Source organism: Mastigoproctus giganteus, chromosome 6 (genome assembly GCF_048544385.1).
Source record: "Mastigoproctus giganteus isolate SK-2022 chromosome 6, ASM4854438v1, whole genome shotgun sequence".
Taxonomy (NCBI): Eukaryota; Metazoa; Arthropoda; class Arachnida; order Uropygi; family Thelyphonidae; genus Mastigoproctus; species Mastigoproctus giganteus.
Genome location: NC_143580.1, coordinates 69,718,964 through 69,739,686, shown reverse-complemented (window position 1 = coordinate 69,739,686; position 20,723 = coordinate 69,718,964). Strand labels below are relative to the sequence as shown.

At 38.1% G+C, this 20,723-nt stretch overlaps 1 protein-coding gene across 3 annotated transcripts in view; it reads left to right on the top strand.

Annotated features, from left to right (window-relative positions):
• LOC150084399 (cell adhesion molecule Dscam1-like) overlaps positions 1-20,723 on the top strand; it is a 395,640-nt gene that overhangs the window by 366,045 nt on the left and 8,872 nt on the right. For 2 of the 3 annotated variants that reach the window (XM_090375205.1, XM_090375204.1), the window contains exons 25-26: positions 5,190-5,376; positions 16,371-16,501. In XM_090375205.1, coding sequence (XP_090231331.1) covers positions 5,190-5,376; positions 16,371-16,501 — 318 coding nt within the window. Of the gene's footprint in view, positions 1-5,189; positions 5,377-16,370; positions 16,502-20,723 lie in introns of those variants that run through there. The other variant, XM_090375206.1, reaches the window with a different exon arrangement.

The window sequence follows — 20,723 nt, the reverse complement described above, 5'->3', positions numbered from 1 at the left end:
ATGAAATAAGGCAGCATTTCCAGGGTTCCACATTGGGCAAGCTCAGTGTCAGCATTGTTGGTATATCCATGAGATCCTACCCTGTAGGTGGATAGTCTGTAAATCTCACTTAGTAACGCTGCTTCTGCAAGGTCCCGACACTGGTTCGTTAAACACCGCGGTCAGCAGAAAGTGAGGAATGCAGAAAGTCTCTGTATCTGTGGCTTCTGTGTTGTGAAATATTCCATCGAATCCCACACAGAACAGATGAAGTCGGTGTCAGAAAACGAGGATGAAGTAATAGAGACCGAGAAGTTCCGTATCTGCAGATTTAAGGAGTAGAGGATTTGAGTAAACTATGAGGCCCCACACTTTCCTCTCTATTGATGAGTTCTTGTTCTGATGGATATATTGATGGACAAGCTGTAGTGTTAATTGGTTTCGCATATCGCCGTAAGTTGGACAGTGACACGGAACGCGGTTTTAATCCTACTTTCACCGCAGGTACAAAAAGAATGATCAAAAATGCCTAAGTTGTTTTTAACTTTCTGCTTAGTGAGCCGGAACAGGTAATTAGGAATGCTGTGTTGGGAGGGGGGATGAAATAATCCACTCAACTTTTTGAGACAGAATTCACTTTTAGTATTAGTTGGGCCGATTGATACAAGAAAGGGAACTTTTTCTGCATCAGAAAAAAACAAACAAAAGAGAATGTTCTTACTGTTCCTTTTCCCGCAAGTTAATGATCCAATTTTGCTTTTGACCTAACCAGACATGCTGGTCCTGTCTCGTCCCCCACACTGGGAGGCAGCTTATCACAATTTTCGACAAACATCTACCCATAGGATCTCTATCATCTCCACTCTTCTGTTATTTTCTCAAAATTTATATGTATGGTCCCTTCTTTTATTTGTGAAAGCGGTGGTACTTTCGCGTGGTTAATTAGTTTTTTTTTTTTTTTTTTTTCAATCAGTAAGCTGCTTTCGCTGCAAATATGGGATTAAAACCTACCTTTGTACTCGTATTTCAGGTATTTTTCCAGTAATTTACACCTCTCTAGATAAAAGAAATATTTCTAAAACGCAGTCTACAATTCTTTCTATGTAATTTGAATTTATAGTTTCTACTTATAATATAATTTAGTTACAGCTGCAAAAGTTTCCCCTTAATTCATCCGTCTTCCCCATTGGTAACGTCAGATGAAATCAGATTTACAAGCTCTGTAGCCCATATATTCGGAGTCTTTTCTCATGGACACCCTTTTATCGACCTTACTAAGTGCAATGGCGTTTTTTGGACCTTTTCTCATGAAGACTCGATTTTTTTTTGTTTTTTAGGCGCTGTTCTAAGCCTTATTATTCCAAGTGCTTTTTAACAGTGGGCACAGACCTTCCTTATTCACTTTACCCAATGTATTCAGTGCGTTATGCACCTCAATTAGATCTCACATTAGATGTCCGGTCGTTAAATTTTGCAGTCCACGGCCTGACTTGGAATTAAAACCACCGTTACCGCCTTGAAATAATCATAAAACTTTCCAGCCTACGTTGGGTATCCTCGTCAATATAATTTATGAAAATTATAAATAGGATAGCACCCAACGCTGATCCATGAGGAACTCCCCTTATTATACTGGGCCATCGTGAGGTCTTATCATTTATGGAAATCCTCTGTCATCTATCTTTTAGCCATCGTGTAGTGCAGCATATTATCTTACCAGTGACTCCAACTTCTTTTAATTTGAACGACAGCCTTCCACGAGGGATCATATGTTATTTTGGTACTGATATTACATAAGTGTTTATTCTCTTTTTGTATTTGACTTGTATTCATCTTCTTGATCTCTTCTTCAGCTTTTCTATACCTATTCTCTCTTTATCTTTTCTACACTTATTTCATATTCTTTCATCCATCTGCCTCATGATTGTACCTGTATTCTCTCTGCATCTTTGAATTCATTTCTGTGTTTCTTTTTTGTCTCTTTTTGCACTCCATTTCTACCCCTTTTATCTCTCTCTGTGGTCTCGCCAGCTTCATTATTTCTTAATCTTTTATCCAACTTTATTTTTCTTTTGTTTCCATCTGCTATCTTCAGCCCCCCTACTCCTCACACAACAAAATTTTCATGGAATTTATGTTCCGTATTGATCATACAAAGCGAATAACCGCCTTATTTGATTCTGAGAGCAATACCAAGACAGTTTCTAAAACTTCCCGACAACATACTTAAAAATTTATAGTTGCCGTAATCAAGCAAGGGAATCGATATTGGATCGAAGATTCTTTTGAGTTCTTTCTCCACGTTCGTCCAAATCTCCAATTTTTTATTGGCCCCGCACTGTAATCTCCTTCCAAGACGGATTCCAAACCCCATCTCTAGTATAATGCCTTCCTTGTACAGAATCCCAAAATAGCAAGAGAAATTTTCTCCATCGTAGGTAATTTTTGGAAATGCGCTTCTGGTATGACGACTAATTTGAATTCTTTCTACATTTTAAACGCACCACTACACCCGAAATTCACTCGCCGCAATAATACTCCCGATGCGAGCAAATATATTATCTTCCACCAGCCTATTTATCACACCTCAGTCCTGATCTCTTCGTTCCTTCTTCTCCTTTTTTTTTTCTATTTCCTTCTTGGCAAATGCGAAACTTGAAATTTAAATTTCTTCCCATTTGCTCGGACGCCTTATTCGTCTTTTCTGAAATTTCAGATTTAATTTTCTTTCGAGCGGCCAGCTGATCAAGGCGTCACGTCTGGTTTGTTACAAGTGTATCGATCCGTATCATGGACTCAACGGGGAAGAACGCCACCGAACGCCGGTTCTAATGCCCTACGCCTGTTACTGCGCCTGTCGTTTCTAACACCTTTAATAGAGAAGAATAAAAAATAAAAAAAATAAGGGGAATGGGGGGCGGGGTGGGTGAGGACACATGTTACTTCTTGACGCGCAATAACCCGGAGAAAAATATATCGAAAAGGGTCTGTGAATATGGTGGTCATGAACTTTTGTGAGTTATGCAAAAATAAAATGCAAGTTCAATTAGTGTTCCTGGTGTCATTGTATATTTGTCAAATGACTTCATTTATGCTAATAAATATTACAAATTCTTATAGCCGATCTCAGAGGAGGAGGGAATTATTTTAACGGAAATAATTTCACAAAAGAGTGAATTGAGCATGAATCTCACCCGAGCCCACGAAAATATAATTTTTCATCCAACCTGGCAAACTTGATTCCGAAGCGTAAGATTTTTGATAGTTGTTTTTTATTTTTTCTTTCAGTCAAATTAATTATCTCAGTTCCAGACTCGTTGTACAGGATATGTATATTTAAACTTCATAGCACATCTTGCGAAATACGCTGGTAAAAATGGGGGATTCAAGGGTGCCAGCTTATAATGAGTTTCAACAGCGGTGCAGTATACTAATGAGATGTCCAACCCACGAGTTGGTTTCTGATACGAGGAACCGCTCGCCTAAATCGTTCCTATTTTACGCTTCAATAAACTTGCAAAGATGGATGTATCTCTGTGTAGGTCTTGGGGAAAACAATTAAAGCTGCAATTAAATTTGCTGGAAACTCGACTTCCAAGCTGGCACGAGATAGTTCCCGTGATTCCATCAACTGTAAAAATAAACACGGATTTGAAGCAATCGTTGTATTATTATATTCTAATGGAAGCAGCGAATAAAGGACTAATTACTTTAAATTAAATAGGCAATTGCGGAATGAATTCATTCGATGAACAGCCACAGTGTGATTTAACTTCCTACGTGTTTGTGATATTTTGCCAGAAGCGATAACTTCTGCAAGACTTCAACCAAAATGTCAAAAATTATTACATTAATTGAGATACTTATTGTACACCTGCTGGTCTTTGGGAAGCGAGGGTTTGCGCGTGCAGAAACGGAAAGCATCGTATAGGTGTTGTTCACAGGCTAGATTAGAAATCAAAACATTTTCTCCTATTCTAAGAGATACGCTGTTGAGATAAAAACTAAAGCGTAACCTATTATACTAATCCCCAGTGTGTAGTCAATACTGTACTTCCTGCATTTACTATTACTGTTATGGGAATTGCACGAGGTGCCAAATTAATTGCAAAAAAGGAGTAGATCGGCAAGGTTTATAAATTTTCATTAAACAGGATTGTAGTTTCCGTTTATCGAATTTTCAGCATATCACCTTTAACATTTTCTATCTTCCAGCATGTATTCATGAGGTGAAATTCATTTAAGAATTGTGTCCAGTTGTCACAAGATTTTATTAAGCCTTGGCATTTATTTCTATAATCAGTTCCCAACCAATTCAGTTTTTCATAAAATAAATATATATTTATTTCATTTCCTTAATTATAAACATCGGCATGAAAAACTAACAAAATATGGTTCATTCTTACTGTTTTCTTAGCATAAATTTCCTTTAATATTTATGATATATTTCCCAATTATTAAGTAATGACTGTCATCGAACTAAGAGACAGTACGCGGAAACGATGCTAATGTTATTGTGCGACTTAATGCAATCTAATCTAGAAATGCTGGCTGAACACGTAAAGGTCAGCTACATCATATTATTAATCCCCGGTGTATAGTGAACGTTATGGATTCTTTACTTGTCATTAGTATTAAGAATCCAAGTGGGAACCAGAAGGCCAAATGAATCTTACAACTACACGGCCGAGGCTTGTAAACTGCCTTTAGCTAAAAACGACTCAGATGCACAATTTCTTCAGTGTTGTTTGGATTATTAAGCTGTGTGGTAGATGGTAGAATTATTTAAAACAGTAGAACTACTTTATCGTTGGTTTTATTATCTTCCAAACCCACAATTTTGCTCACGGGTAGCTTTGTTGTTTACTTATAATAAATCCGATGTTATCTACTACCTGGTGTCATAATTTTATCAAAATGAATAAATAAATATTCGAAAACTAATTATAATATCTGAGAGCAGTTAATATACTTTTTTCTGTATATATTTTGTCTATATTTATATATATATTTTTAAATTTTTATATATGCTTATATTGCTTAGAAGGAAGTAGCTGCTTATTGGCTGAAGTGTGCATTTACGTTTCACTTTTATCAAAATTAGTAATGTATGCATGCAGTTTCATTGTTGCGTCATTCGCACGCCATTTTGAATTCGTCATTGATTTTGTGTTGCTTCATTTTGGTTCTATTTGTGAATATTTTCACAGAATCGTCGGAAGAAGAAAAGCGTTTAAGTAAATGGTTCGGCCAGAGGGAGCGGCCTATGTCAATAACCTCGGACCCTGGGTATCAACATCAGCAATTGTCACCGTTAGCGAGCCGCTGGTCGGGATTTTATCGGACACCTCTGGGACGATATCGAACTAATTCCTCTGCCCATTGTGACAATGACAGGTGAGATCAATGCGCAGCAAACCGATGGGGGGATTCATTCTTCATTTTTGTGTCTGATAAGGGTTTCGTGTATTGGATTCTTGATCGTAGCGTGAGATGCGTGAAACCTTTTGTGCGAAGCGAAGCTCCGCTTTTCCGTTTATCACACTAAACACAAACATCACGGTTCCCTCCATATGGCGAACTTTTCAAAACTTTTCTGACGCACGAAATAAAAATTTCTTGGGAAAACCAACAACTACAGCCAAATGTGCTTTCTGGGATGAGTTAATTCGGTGATTTAAATAGCAAATGCGTTACTGTATGTGGTCAGCAATGCATCTTCCACATTTTTATACACAGTCAGATGGGGGAAGAGGAAAACGTTTCTGGATGCGCAGAGAAAGTTGCGCAGAACTTTTTTTTTTTTTTTCTTCGCTAGATAAAATTCTGTACTAGGAAAACCAAGTTAACTCGTGAGTTAGGGAATAGGAATTTGCGATAAGGGCTTTCATCTTATGTTAGAACATTATTCATCAGCGTTGTGCGGCTATCTCTGCGGTTGTTTTTGCTGTCATTTGATTAATGTATTTTGGCGGGTCCTACTTTTTATCACCATACGCCTGCCACTACAAAACAGATTAAATATATTCCTCAGGACAAACTACAAATCTGCTCTTTATTATATTTTCATAAAATCGATTTGGTGATAGTTTTCGTGTTTCCTATTTCTGTTTTTCGCCCAATTTCTTTTCTGTTATCTCTTTCTGCACATAAAAACACACAGGGTCTTTCAAAATGAAAACACTTTCAGATGTTGACGAAACACTGACCGTGCATATAACAGTAAAATCTCAAATAGCAAACAGAAGACCAATTTTATTAAATTCCCATCAGAAATGTAGAGCAAGACGGTAACCCTTTCTCCCACTTTCATGGATGAATATCAGAATAGCACACTACTTCCAGGATGGATGAGACAAGCTACCAAGGATGACGACGTGGGTTCCTGAGGCTCACCTTCGGACATACAACCATGTGACTTCTTTCTGTGGAGGTATATAAATGATATTTTTTGAACCATTATTGCTAACAAATGCTCCCCAACTGAAGTGCAAATCACAGACGCGGTGGTATCAATTAACAGATATTTATTAACAAAGTTCTGGGATTAGCGAATCGATGTTTTTCTTGAGGTCCTTATCAAGGGCCTGTTTGGTCAACATTGCTAAATGTCAGTTTGAATCTCTATTATGTTTTGAATCCGTTTTTTCCCTTCTCAACTTCAATAATAAATAGTTCAGGTAATGTGTGCATTGTGTTACATTTCAGGCTCTTTTGATAATCAGATAACTTACCCAGGGGACTAAAAGTGGGTGGAAGGGGGAGCAATGGATGAACAGGGCAAATGCTTTAGTCTATCGACATTAAGTTTGGTACAAAGATCTCTGAGAATATTCTGTTATAAATATCTGAAATGATGGAACCTTCTGTTCCAGAAAAAAAAAGTATGAAATAAATAATACTAGAAAATATAGATAAAATAGTCAGTATAGATTTATACTAATGGGGATACAAATTTAATATTACCGGACTACAAACTGACTACCAGTTTTTAGTAAATATGTTTCTGGCAGTTTTTAAATTGGAGTCCTTCATAAATCATGTAGAGGTGACAAGCGACTGCTATCTTTGAAGAAGTTACAAAAAGACGATTATCCTTAACACAGTAAAGACCTCATTATGTTTGTGACAACGCCGATTGCATGCTACAGTCGCCATAGGGCAAATTGGCATGCCTGAACTCTCCCACGATAATACTTACTCGATAAGTATAGCTCCAGGATGGTCGCATTTTGTATTTGATAGCAGAAAGAAAGCTACCTATCCTCGGGGTATCATTATTCAGAGAGCGATCATTTCTACCGAAATTTTATTTGAATATTTGTTACACCCAGAAAATCCAATCTAATTTAGTTTCATTTCTGCTTTTTAACAACTGTTTTTAGCGCTTGACACATAAGTAAGCTACTTTTGGAAAAAACAGGCTTCGATTTCACCGACAGAAGGCAGTGAGATAAAAAAAAAAAGCTTTAAAAAAGATATGGTTGGCAGTAACTCAGAAAAACAAACAAAAACAAATCCGATGACCTTACTTTGGGATGCATCCTACAGATTTTTACCAGATGCCAATAAAAATATGCTGTGAAATTTTTACACATCGTTGCGATAATAAAAACATAAAAATCTTAAAGAAAAGCGGCCGTAGAGTAACATAATCATAAATCGATATTTTGTTTTCATCTGATTCACATCCCCACCCCCCCCCCCCGACACGGGCTAAAATTTTTCACAGCTACAGACGTGTAACTTGTTCTTTCTTAGTTTGCTTACTTTTAAAGGACTGTATCGATCTGCACGCTAAAATTCGATCGGGATCCATTCACAGACGGACAGTAATCCGTTCAAATCAAGACCACAAGACGTTTCAATAATTCCTCGATAGAAAGAAAATAAGAATTTAAATCGAGACTACATTGTCCGCACAGAGCTGTACTAAAGTATTTTATTAAAATATCTATGTTATAAAAATGTAACTTTTATTAACTGTTTTATTCTTAAAATATTTTAAATAATATTTGTTTACTATGTTAATATTAGAGAGCTTATTTATATACTTCTTTATAATTATTGTGTATTTAATATTTCTATTTATGAAGCTTGTGTGTTCATACATTACGTATTAGTTTGTACTCTGCTAATGTTTTTGTAGCTGTGGAACGTGGAGAAAAGCTTCTGTTTAATATACTGTATACATTTCAGGCCAGCTTGCCACTTATCATATATAATGGTTAACAGCTGTCTTATATGTGAAATCACTCACGTTGCACAGCTGACCCACTCACAGGTTGAGATTGAAGAGCATTCTCCTGATAATGCCGTTAGCATCTTGATAGGTCTTTATTGCCACACAGAAACTACCAAGTCCATGAGCTCAGTTGAACGGTATTGTTGGTATATAACAGATTGGTAGAGGTATACGAGGAGTTCTGAATGCCCAAAAGAATGATTACACTAGCCAACACGATTTTAATTCCAAGGATTTGAATGCTGTTTTTAAATATCAGAATATACTGCATAATCTACCCAGTAATGTATGACATACTGATTTATTTTAACAGATATAAGCTAATTCTCTTAATTTTAGCAATCGATTCTGGCCTCGGTTTTCTTGTGATAAACGTAATGAGACTATGGTTATTAGGTTCAAATTCCGATGCAACAATTTGAAGAGCTTAGCGTGTTTGGTGAGATCTTTGTAGACTGTGCCAAGGTTTTCCAAGTATTAACTGATCAACATGTTCTGAGGTTGTAAATCTATCCTCCAAACATAACCACCCCTCCAGAGTACGGGCTATTAACAGTTGGTACATATTTTGATGTTGACGTGGTAGAGACTTTTTATGGTGATTTTTGAAATCAGAACGTTTATTTCCTCCACAATAACATGGTATGACAAAAACTATTTTTTTTTGGCTGTTAATTAAACGGTTGAAATGGAAAGACTCAATGTCTTAGTAGCTAAGAATGGGAAGGGGCATAGAGAATAAGGAAAGCAGCCATAGAAGCAGTATTTCAGAGAAATAGATGGACAAAATATTACAGTGTACGCCCATCTTGTTGACTGGCTGTTCACTTCGTGTAATAGAAAAATAATGTTGCGAAATTAAGCATTCATGCTGACACGTCTAAAATTTTCAGTAGAAAAATTCTCAAGTTTTATAACATAATTCAAATTTTTTAATATATAATACAGTATTTGGTGTAGTTTAAAATTTTCTTTAATTGAACGAAATATCGATTTTTAAATAGTAAATTATTTAATTCTTGTTTACTTTTGCATTTAGTTTTAAATATTATATAAAACTACGTGTAATCTATCTCAACAAGCGAGCATTTATTCTCCATTCATTAAGAGCATCCATTTCTCCCTTATCTCAACTGTTCTGCCTTTATTGCCGATCAGATAAAAGACGTGCCATTGTAATGGGATTAGCTTTTGTGGTCAGTATTGGAATAAGCGATCACCACGTTTAAATCGATAGGCACATACCGCGTCATTATTATTAATCTTTATCTGATAAGGCAAACCGAGAAGCCAAAGAAATATCCATACGGAAAATATGGGATCTCTTATAGTGCCCTACATACCGACAGAATGAAAAATGACAGCGTGTCTGTTATTATATTTAGGCGGAAAGACTCCTGAATGCCCGTAGATCAAACACGAACCTACATGTCAGCTGTATTACTCTGTCATTCGTCGCCACTGTTTTTGTTATTCTGCGCACTTCTACTTCGAGAAGAATGGACGCTAATGTGTTGGAAATTCCCTGTCGGTATGGAAAGTCGAGACATGTTGATGTTTCCTATACAGCATAGTTATGTGTGTGTGTGAGAGAGAGGAGTAAATAATGCTTTTATCAAACCATTTATTCATCCGTCATCTGTTGCCATGACAGTGCGAGAGTCATAAAAGTGATCGATAGAAAAATTTCTTTCTTTTCAGACGTGTAATACCTTGGCCCATTTTTCTACAATACTGCCTTAGGTCCTCCAGACATTTTAATGTAAGATATCTTGCAAATAAATTGATGGATAAAAATGACACCACACTTAGGGGTTTTGGGTTATGTAGCCGAATGCCATCGATTGAGAATGTAGTCGCAGATTTCAGTGGTGTTCGTGTAACGGAGCATGAACGACATTTTTTTTTTTTTGGTAGAAAAGAAGGAAGAACTGGGAGCCATGCTAAGAAAATTTAGTGGGTAAAATGCTTAGTAATTTATCACGCATGCAATGAATTTTGACTCGCAGCTTTGCGTTATGAAGAAATTATATAGCACGGGGTGGACTATCATACGTTAACAGAAAATTTCCTCGCTGACGAATTAATCACATCGACAGGTACATTAGAATATGTCAGCTACTAGTGGTTTTCTGCGATTATGACTTACCGTATTTGCTGAGATATAAGCCACATCCACAAATGGTCTCGGAAAAAAAAAAACAGAAAAATATATTAAGCGATAAACTGGTTGTACTCAGAGTAAGGAAGCTTCGTGTGTTCCACTTAGTGGAGTTCCCCAGAGTTCGACATTGGGCCCGTTGTTGTTTTCTGTGTTTGTCAATGATATTGACGAAGGTTGGAAGGGTTGTTAATGACAGTACGCTACTGCAACAGGATCTAGGAAAGCTGAGAGGTGGCAACTGAAGTTTAACATTGACAAATGCAAAGTAGTGTGTATGGTTAGCAGAGAAACGTACCAACTGGGTGATACTACACTCAGGGTTGTGGAGAATGAAAAGGATCTGGCGATAATTGTGTAGTCAGATATGAAGTTTTCTGAGCAGTGCAGACAGACTGCAAGAGTAGCTCACGGTGCCCTGTCAAGGATATACAGGAATTTTTCTAGCAGGGAAAAGGAGGCGATTGTCCACTTGTTTAAGGCAATGGTCAGACCACACCTTGAGTAATGTATACAGGTCTGGAGGCCTCATTTTAGGAAGGATGTAGAGCTGCTAGAACACGTACAGAGAAGAGAAACGATATTGGTGAATGAAATAAAGGGTTTCTGTTACCAATAAATGCTTAAGTTCTGCAAATTGCAACGTCTGGACACCTACGAGATGATCTGATTGAGGTGTATAAGGCCTTGAATGGGTTGAGCAAGCCCAATTCTGATGGGATTCTTCCTCTTGCTGAGATTACTCTCCTCAGGGGACATAAATTCGAATTGAAGAAAGACGATTGTAGAATAGTTAAGCGGAAATTTGCCTTTAGCCAGCTGGTGGTTGATAGTTGGAACAAACTTCCATCTTTAGTAGTTGGAGGTCAACACCTTAAATAAGTTGAAGGCAGAACTAGAGATGCATTTGGTGTGGATGGATGGATGGGTGGGTGATGTGGGAAGATTTGTTTATTTGACTGATGTATCCTATATCTGTGCTAATTTCACAAAAAGCCTTTCTGAATGATTCCACTATCTATTAGCAATCCATTACCAACTTATTCCATTTAATCGGTTTAATCATTATGCAATAAAATTTTGGCGGTGTATTATGATATTTCTTTTAATGAACGAATATCATCGAACTTTTCGTTTAATTCAATTAATTTTTATACGGATTTAAAAATTACATTAAAGTTATATATATTATATTGCATTACATTAAAAACAAAGCACCTGTATCTCATGCATTAAGTGCAACCACATCTCTCTGCAGCGCATATATAAAATAGGAGTCAGTCATATCCTTAGTTTCCCAATTTTTTGGTCGGCTAGTGTATATACTTGATAAACTTTCCATAAGTTATTGATAATTGTCCTCGAGACGGGTATCAGACCATAAAAGTAAAGTTTCTACCTCCATCACTGCACCATATCGGGAGACTTTCTTCATTTCGTCTGAAAACGAACTGCCTGAAAGAAAGAAAGAAGGGCGCAGATTTAGATTCGCAAATACGAAACTTGGTTTACGAGCAGTTTCTTTTTTCGCAATCTCTTCTCCATAAAAACTCACCTTCTCGCAAAATGGCCGTATCGTTATTCTTGCGAATTGCGTCTGCGCAGTTCCACTACTCTGGCCACGACTATTTTCAGAATAAGCGTTTTATGGAGCAGTTGTGAGATTTTGTTTAAACTAAAAGCGCGCTCGGCTTGCCCAGAAATATGCAAGAATGTCTTATCATTGTTATTACCATTACTGAATATGAATACTCGAAATACGACACTGTAAAATTAACGTTTCTGGAATGATGACGATAAAGGAAGTTGGCATCACTTGAAATGTGTAAAGTAGGCGCGCTTTATTTCCCTCATTGTCAACTAGTTTCTTTGCAGGGGAAATAACATCGTGCCACGTCCACGGATTGGGCGATAATTTCAATCCTTTGGAGTGTACCGTACGCTGAGGAATGGCATCTTATCCTCGCCCATTAAAGCATCTCCGAAATTGCAGTGGATGGTAGTTAAGTACGTGTGCAAACGATCTCATAAAAAGCTCCAAAATGCTTGCAAGCTAATAAAATAAAACGTAGCCGACGACTGACATTAAGGTGCAAAGTGGTCGACGGAAAGCGGCGAGTGTCAAGTTGTTAATGACGCTTCCGCTATCCGAAAGTTTGTAATGTAGATTTTTCTTTTCTATCTGCCAATCTTGTTGATGTAGAAGGAAGGGCTAGGAAAAGAAAGAAGAGAAAACTTAGTACTTAGGGTTATTCGTAGTCGATTTGCCGATAGTAGGGAGATAAATTCGGTGATTTTTATTTCCAAATTGCTCACTTCCCCAGATAATATTGACAGCCAGAGACGAGCACGCAAACGTGTTTGTTTGTGCAAACTGAGGAAACATTTCTCCTTTCGTTTCTTCAACTTTGGAGTTGGGAATTCGTGGCAACGGACACAAGGTGATGAAGTTGAATGGGTGAGAAAGATAATGGAGCAGGATAAAAATCTCTCTCTCCCTCTCAGAATAATTAGCGAATAATAGTTTATAAACAAGCTGGACGTGTCCTCCATTGATACACTCCGGAATATAATTTCAGTGCTTGCTTTGAGCTCATAAATGCTTCGTGCATTTTTCTCGTTAGTTTCTGCTTAATAATCCCCAGAAAAAGAAGTGAGGAGCCGTAAAATCAGCAGATTTTGGTGGCCAAAGTCCTTGTGATATAATTCGATCCTCCCTTCCAAAAAAATTGCAATATTTCAGTGGTTGAGCATCCATGGTCCTGCCAAGCTCCTGTTTACACTAAATGGTAAATTTCATCTCGTCATGCCATAACCTCTAAGGCGTTTTCAGCCTGAGCCATTATTAACTTCTCTTCCCTAGCTTATAATTAACTCGTGGCTTTCTGTTCCTCAGCTGTAAAACCTTACATTTAGAAATATTAAACTTTATTTACCAATTTTCAGATCATTTGCGCAATCGATCTAAGCTATTCTGAAGCAAAATGGCTTGGTTCTGGTTATGAACTTCTCTTCCTACCTTTAAATCATCAGCAGACTTTGATAACTTTCTCCTCTACTCCCTCATCAATGAACAGAAATATCACTTAAGTTGCTCCAATGTTTTTAAATTATTCTAACATTTCAATCGCTGGGGAGTGGGTTCATGGCATGGCTAACTGAAACAAGAAAGATGGGATTAAATTTATCATGGAAGACCTCTACTCAATTACCCATCCCCCAATCCATTGAGGTAGAAACTGAACTGTTGCAGTTTCCACATCAAACTCACACCCAGCTGCAGTTTCAACCAGTGAGAAATGCTCATCATTTTCAGAGCATGTTTTTGCTCTGTCTACAAATGAACAAACAACTTGTCTATGATTGCAGATTATGTCGGAAACTGGTAGGTATCGATGAATAAATTTCAAATTTTAAACTTCAAAAAGAAAATCGTAATATTTTAAATATTAAGATATTCAACTTAACTTGTTGAATGCTGTCAAGTTGAATTACTCGAATTCGACTTAACAGGAAGCTGCTAAGCTTCCTGTTAAGTCGAATACTGCGCTGCATGCCCGCAAGTGCCATATCTTATTCGCGATAAAAAGAATTACATTCGAAATAATCATTTTATTCCAGAAGTCAGCGAAAACTGCTTGTTTGTTAACCTTATCTCTAAAATTAATTAGACCCGCTTAACTATAAATCACTGAGCCACTGCAGATGCTGATTTAAGCAGAATGTCACATTGGAAAATGAATAAACCACGGATGAAGTTGTCGCCCACGAACGAACTCGGATGATGCCCGTCACAGTGGTTTGTTCTCCCTAACAAATTATGCGCAGGCATTCACACGAAAATCTAACTTTGATAACTTCTTTGTGCGTAGAACACGAAATTCAATTGGCTCTCTTCCTTCCCCAACCCCCCTCCCCACGATTTTGAAATATGAATCCGAGCTTTGCAACTAAATCTTCTAGAAAACATCAGGAGGAAAACGGAAATCGATGTCTCGTAAGGAGCAAAGACAGTTGCTTTGTTGACGATGAATTCTGGTGAAGTTTCATGTTTCTTCTCATTTATCGAAGCCTGCCGATGAAATATCCAATGTCTTCTGCATGTAGCGCGTTCGCTAATGATAAACTGCTCCCGTGATTAAGGATGAATGCTGATTTAAGTTACTCTGGCACGGTTTGGTGTACGAGTGGTGGAGAGGGAACGAGGGATGGGATACAAAGGAGCAGTTTCACAAGAGTAATCTGAAATCTCTTTAAATTACACGCACAGGGACAGGGTTAGAAAAGAAGAAAGGGAATATATGAAACAAAAAGAAGCGTTAGCTGTAGAATTATGCAAGATATTCAGAATGCAAAGGTGGTGTAGAAAGATGGGGGGATGACAGTTGAATACGAATGGATTCAGAATCATGGCAACGGGTGGAGTAAGTTAATGGGATTCACAGAGGGAGAGGTAAAGGATGGATGTTGAACGAACTGAGGATGCAAGAGAATGGAGAAGGAAGAGGAATGTCACAAAGTTAAATAACAAAAGAGAAAAAGAAGAAAAGAAGTCATAAAAATAATGCTAAAATTCTGATCTGAAAAGTAAATGTATAATAATTCACTTCAAAGTGATTTGAATCACAAACTTTTCAGTGAGCTATATATATATGGGGAAAAAAAATTACGATGGACGTGTCAGAATTTTGCTCTGTGCTCGTGTGTAATTATTTGCGCGAGTGTACTCCCGTTATATGTCTAGCTACTTATAGTAGTCACTAGTAGCGACTGTCTAGTTTGTTCTGATTATAATCAGGCACGAGTACAAAGGTTACAGAAGTTTACAAATAGTCATATGATACGTAATATCGTCCTTAACGTTGTTCATCAGTCAGGTGTATTTTAACCACTTAACTTAGATGTGTATATTTTTATATTCTCTCGATAACCAGCTACGTTGGGTATAAATTGGGTGAGAAAGGGTGTGCTCATTCAGCCCTCTATGGATCGTGAAATAGTGCCAGAGAGTCTTCACACGTATGGACGTACATGTGTGCTGATGTCACCCATGAGACACCATACTACCCATGCCAGAGATGATTAATTCAGCCACGTTGTGAAAAAAATCCCATAAAAATTCATCGCCTCATTGACGGGATTTGGAGCCGGCCATTTTCCATTCGGTGTGGAGAAGGCCAGTGATTATATCGAATGTGCTACTGCGACGGCTCCCAAGAAGATGTTTATCGCCCTCGTGCATAGCACAGTTGGTAGAATCGCCGTACTCCCCACCCCCGGGTGGAAAAGACCTGAATTCGAATTCCATCGATGACGTGAGGAATTTTTATGGGCCTTTTTCACAACGTGGCTGAGTTAGTCTCAGGCGAGAATAGCATGGCTTTTTCTCCCAAAAACTCTGGTTTTTCGTCCATCAAACAGAACGCGACCTCAGAACACATGCAACTTACAGACAGTATACGCGGAGCAATATGGCTTTAGTTGCTGAAGCTCCTAAATACTACTGCAACAACAACAAGATGCTTATTAACTTGAATTTACTTGTGTCAACATATTGGTCTCGCTACTTTTCACTCGTTAGGAGAGGTGTAAGTTCGAATCATGTCGGAGACTGGAGGAATTTTTAGAACTGTTTCTGAGCCTGCACAACATGTAAATCGTCCCATTAAAACACGTACATGTATAAAGTCTTTTAAAAGATCATTCCTTACTACTTTTCAATAATATTGAATTGATATGGACTGGCAGCCATTGTCCCCTCCAAAGACTTCATGAATTTGAACGAAATAACGGACTTAGATTTTGATTAGATATTTTGAATTTGCCCCTAAACTTAAATATAATAATGTATAATCAGCTTTTAATCCAGTTTTGCATTAATAAAATATTGATGAAAAGTAATGTCATGGTAAAATTCTCTATTAGAGTATTTTAAGTGAAACTATAATTGGAAAGAGAAAATTCATGTTTCTTGTTTTCCTGTAGGGTAAACGAATCGGACAACGAGAGTGAGGAGGACGTTAGGGATCTCACACACAGAGAAGAGGATGATGAACTGCAGGAGATTTCAGAAACTGAATGTGATAGAGAGTTGAAATGCCTATCTGATATAAAAGGTGAATTTAAGAAAAATTTTCATTTTATTATTTTTATTGAGAACAAAGCATAGACCACAGTGTGCATACAGTTCAGAGGATACCAGTAGTATATTAACAAAACAAAAACAACAACAAAAGAGAAACAGATAACAAAAGAGAAAAAAAATGCTAGTCTGTTCATAAGAAAGATTACTAAGGGGATTACATTATTTTCAGTATTCCTTATGTCAATGTCCATTTCACTGATTGATCAACCACTAAAGGTAATTCGTGCCATCACAATCTTGAGAATATGTTTCTTATCAAAGTAACAAAATTGTGTTTCGGTATTGCATTACAATATTGCTGAATTCTGTAGAAAATTAATTATAGAGGTGGATTCATGTTTGAGTACAAGAAGCTCAATGTCTTTTCGTGAAGGGTGGGTTAATGAATTTCTTCTGTTGTTGATGCCTGTGTTTTTTTCTCAGGTTTTCTCTAAGTTGCGTAGCCATGAATCGTCCGTTTACCACCACAGTCTTTCCGTCACATTTTCTGAAGATGCAGTACCTTGCCTTAACAAAATTATGCAAGTTACTTCATATGAATAGTAGTAATCCCAGAGTAACTTGAGGGTAATTGTGCAGTCAGATAAGAAATTTCTGAGAAGTGCAGAGATGCTGCCAGGTCAGCTCCATGAGGTTTTGTCGATGATATACAGAAACTTTGCTAGCATGGATAATGATTTGATTATCCTTTCGTACAAGGCCGTGAGTATTGTATACAGGGCTAGAGGCCTCATTTTAAGAAGGATGCAATTTTTTCTGTCATTAAGCCGTCTTTACAGAACTATGATTACTTATTTCAATCGTCACCTTTCACTAACGTCTGTGAATCGGACATTGCGGGAATATGTACGGAGAAGGGTAACCAGATTGGTGAAGTGAACAAAAGGGTGGTGTTCTTACTTATAAAAGCTTCAGTTCTGTAGAGTGCAGCGTCTGGAGACTTGGCACCTACGTGTTGCTCTGACCGAGATGTTTAAGGCCTTGAATGGATTTATTAAGCTGAATGTCTTCTTCTTGCTGAGACTACACATGAGGGGACATAAATTCAAGTTAAGGTATCTTAATGCTTCATGCATTAAGAATCTGCAGATAAAGGAACCACTAGGTGGCAGTGATCACAGTGTGCTGAAGTGGGATTTACTCAAAGAGGTACCTACCATTAGGGGTAAAGGGAAGGGTTTTTGATTTCGTAAAGGCGACTACGATGGTCTGAGACAGTATTTAAATTCTATACAGTGGGACCAACTGATGATGTTACCAACAGCAAATTCAAAATGGGAAGCATTCAAAGAACTTATCTTAGAAGCTACTAGGCTTTACATACCAACTAAGAAATATTGTTCAAGGTTTAGGCCTAAGTGGATGTCAGATGAACTAATGAGACATATGGCAGAGAAGAAAAATGCTGGGGATACATATATATTAATGGGTGACACGGAAGCCTATGATAGATATAAGCTGGTCTGCAACCAAGTCACAAAACTTAGGCAGGCAAAGGCAGATTATGAGAAATCTTTGGCCAAGGATGCAAAGAAAAACAGCAAATAGTCCTTTACCTATGTGAACTCTAGAACGAAAGGGATGAATCAGATTGGTCCACTGGATATTGATGGTTCAACAGCTGAGGATCCTGCTCAGGTGGCTAACAAACTAAATGAGTATTTTGCATCTACTCCTCATCACCCATGAGGAGTTATTCAGGAGGGAAATTGCAGAGGTGAAGTAAACTCTGGCAGTGAGCTAGATGATTTTGTAATAACTGATATGAAAGTGGAGGAGAAATTGTTGAGGATAAACATAAAAAAGGCACCTGGGGTGTATGGGATCTATCCAGTTATATTAAAGGAGGCAGCAAAGGAAGTAAGCAAACCCTTAGCCATAATTATGAGAGCTTCTTTGGACTCAGGGGAGGTGGTACCGATAGACTGGAGATGTGCAAATGTGACCCCAATTCACAAAGGAGGATCAAAGGCTGACACAAGTAATTATAGACTTGTGAGTTTAACTTCTGTTCCAGGAAAATTAACGGAGGCACTGCTTAAAGAAGCACTGCAGGATCATCTAGACAAGACTTCAGTTATAGCTCGAACACAGCGTGGGTTTTGTTAAGGGAAAGTCTTGCCTGACCAACTTGATTGGATACTATGATGCAGTCACAAAAGAACTGGATGCCTGGAATAACTTTGATATTATTTATTTGGATCTTAGAAAGGCTTTTGATACTGTTGCACATGGAAGACTGCTGCACAAATTAGAGCAGTGTGGCATTGGAGGCAAATTGCTGCTATGAATAAAGGGATGGTTGAGGGGGAGAAGACAGAGAGTGGTAATCAATGGACACTGCTCATTGTGGACTAATGTTATTAGTGGAGTCCCTCAGGGTTCAGTGTTGGGTCCATTGTTGTTTTCTGTATTTATAAATGATATTGATGATGGTATATCAAGCTTAATGTCCAAGTTTGCAGACGATACAAAGGTTAGCAGGGTTTTTAATGATTTGATTTGGTAGTTGTTGGCGCATCGGCTTCTGTGGCCATATTGCACCTCCCAAGGTTTTTGCAGTACTTTGATCCAAGCCCGAGGCGAGAATCGAACCCGCGACCTTTGGGTTGCCGGGCAGGTACTTTACCCACTCGGCTAGCCCGGTCGGCTGCAGGGTTTTTAAGGACACTACTGACGCTATGCTGCTGCAACAGGATCTGGAAAGGTTGAGCAGATGGGCTGAGAGGTGGAAAATGAAGTTTAACATTGACAAATGTAAAGTACTACATATGGGAAGCAGCAACCCCAGAGTGACGTATCAACTCTGTGGTACTACACTGACAGTGGTAGAGAACGAAAAGGACCTGGGAGTAATTGTGCAGGCAGAAATGAAGTTTTCTGAGCAGTGCAGATGGGCTGCAAGAGTAGCTCATGGTGTCTTGTCAATGATATACAGGAATTTTTCTAGCAGTGATAAGGAGGTGATTATTCCCTTGTATAAGGCAATGGTCAGGTACACCTTGAGTACTATATACAGGTCTGGAGGCCTCATATCAAGAAGGATGTAGAGCTGCTGGAATGAGTACAGAGAATGGCAACAAGATTAGTGAATGGAACAAAGGGTTGCTCTTACGAAGAAAGGATTAAGTTTTGCAAATTACAGTTTCTGGAGACTAGGCACCGGCGAGGTGATCTGATAGAGGTGTATAAAGCCTTGAATGGTTTGAGCATGCTCAATGGCGATGGGTTTCTTTCTGTTGCTCAGAATAATCACCTGAGAGGGTATAAATTCAAACTGAGGAAATACAGATGTAGGATAGATGTGTGAAAATTTGCCTTTAGCCCAAGGGTAGTTGGTTGGTGGGACAGGCTTCCATCCCTTGTTGTGGAAGTTGATATCCTAAATAAATTTAAGGCTCAGCTGGACAGGTATTTCGAACGAACGGAGGGGTGAAATATGAGTGATTTTCTTTCTTTTTTTTTTTTTTTTTGGCTGTTGCTGCATAAGCTTGCTTTCTTGCATCATATGCTAATGCTAAGGAAGGTGGTTGCAGGATAGATGTCCGGAAGTTTGCCTTCAGCCAGCGGTAGTTGATTGTTGGGGCATAGTTCCGCCTGTTGCTGTGGAAGTGGATGGTTTGAATTAATTCAAGGAAGAACTAGACTTATTCTTGGAGGGTAGGATGGGTGAAATGTGTAGGGTTTATTATTATTATTACTTTCGCTGCTGCTATATAAGTTTGCTTGATCATTTACCACTATTACTCTGATCAGCAACCAAGAAATCCATCACTGAGAGTCAGTAGCGGAAAAAATTAAATAGCACGAGTATTAAAATATCCGAATCCTGTACAAAGTTTCTTCTGCCTGCGTAATGCAAGGTTCTATATGGCTATTGTCTTAGCCCAGACGTTTCACCCTCATTTTCAAAAGCTGGGAACCATTGCGATATTTATACAAAGTGATAATCACTTCTTTTTGTCTCTACTGCCAATGTCCCTGCAAGTCATCGACAAAACTCCATGTGCTATTTTGGCCACCTGCCTGCGCTACTCTGAGCACTTCTTATAAGATTGTATAAGCTTCCCTAAATCTCTTTCTTCGATATTTGAGACCGTCAGAATAATTCATCTAGGTTTTAAATTCCCTGCAACCAATTTTTGTATCATCATCTCGCTGTGATATCAAACGTATTGCATTCATCAGTGGCT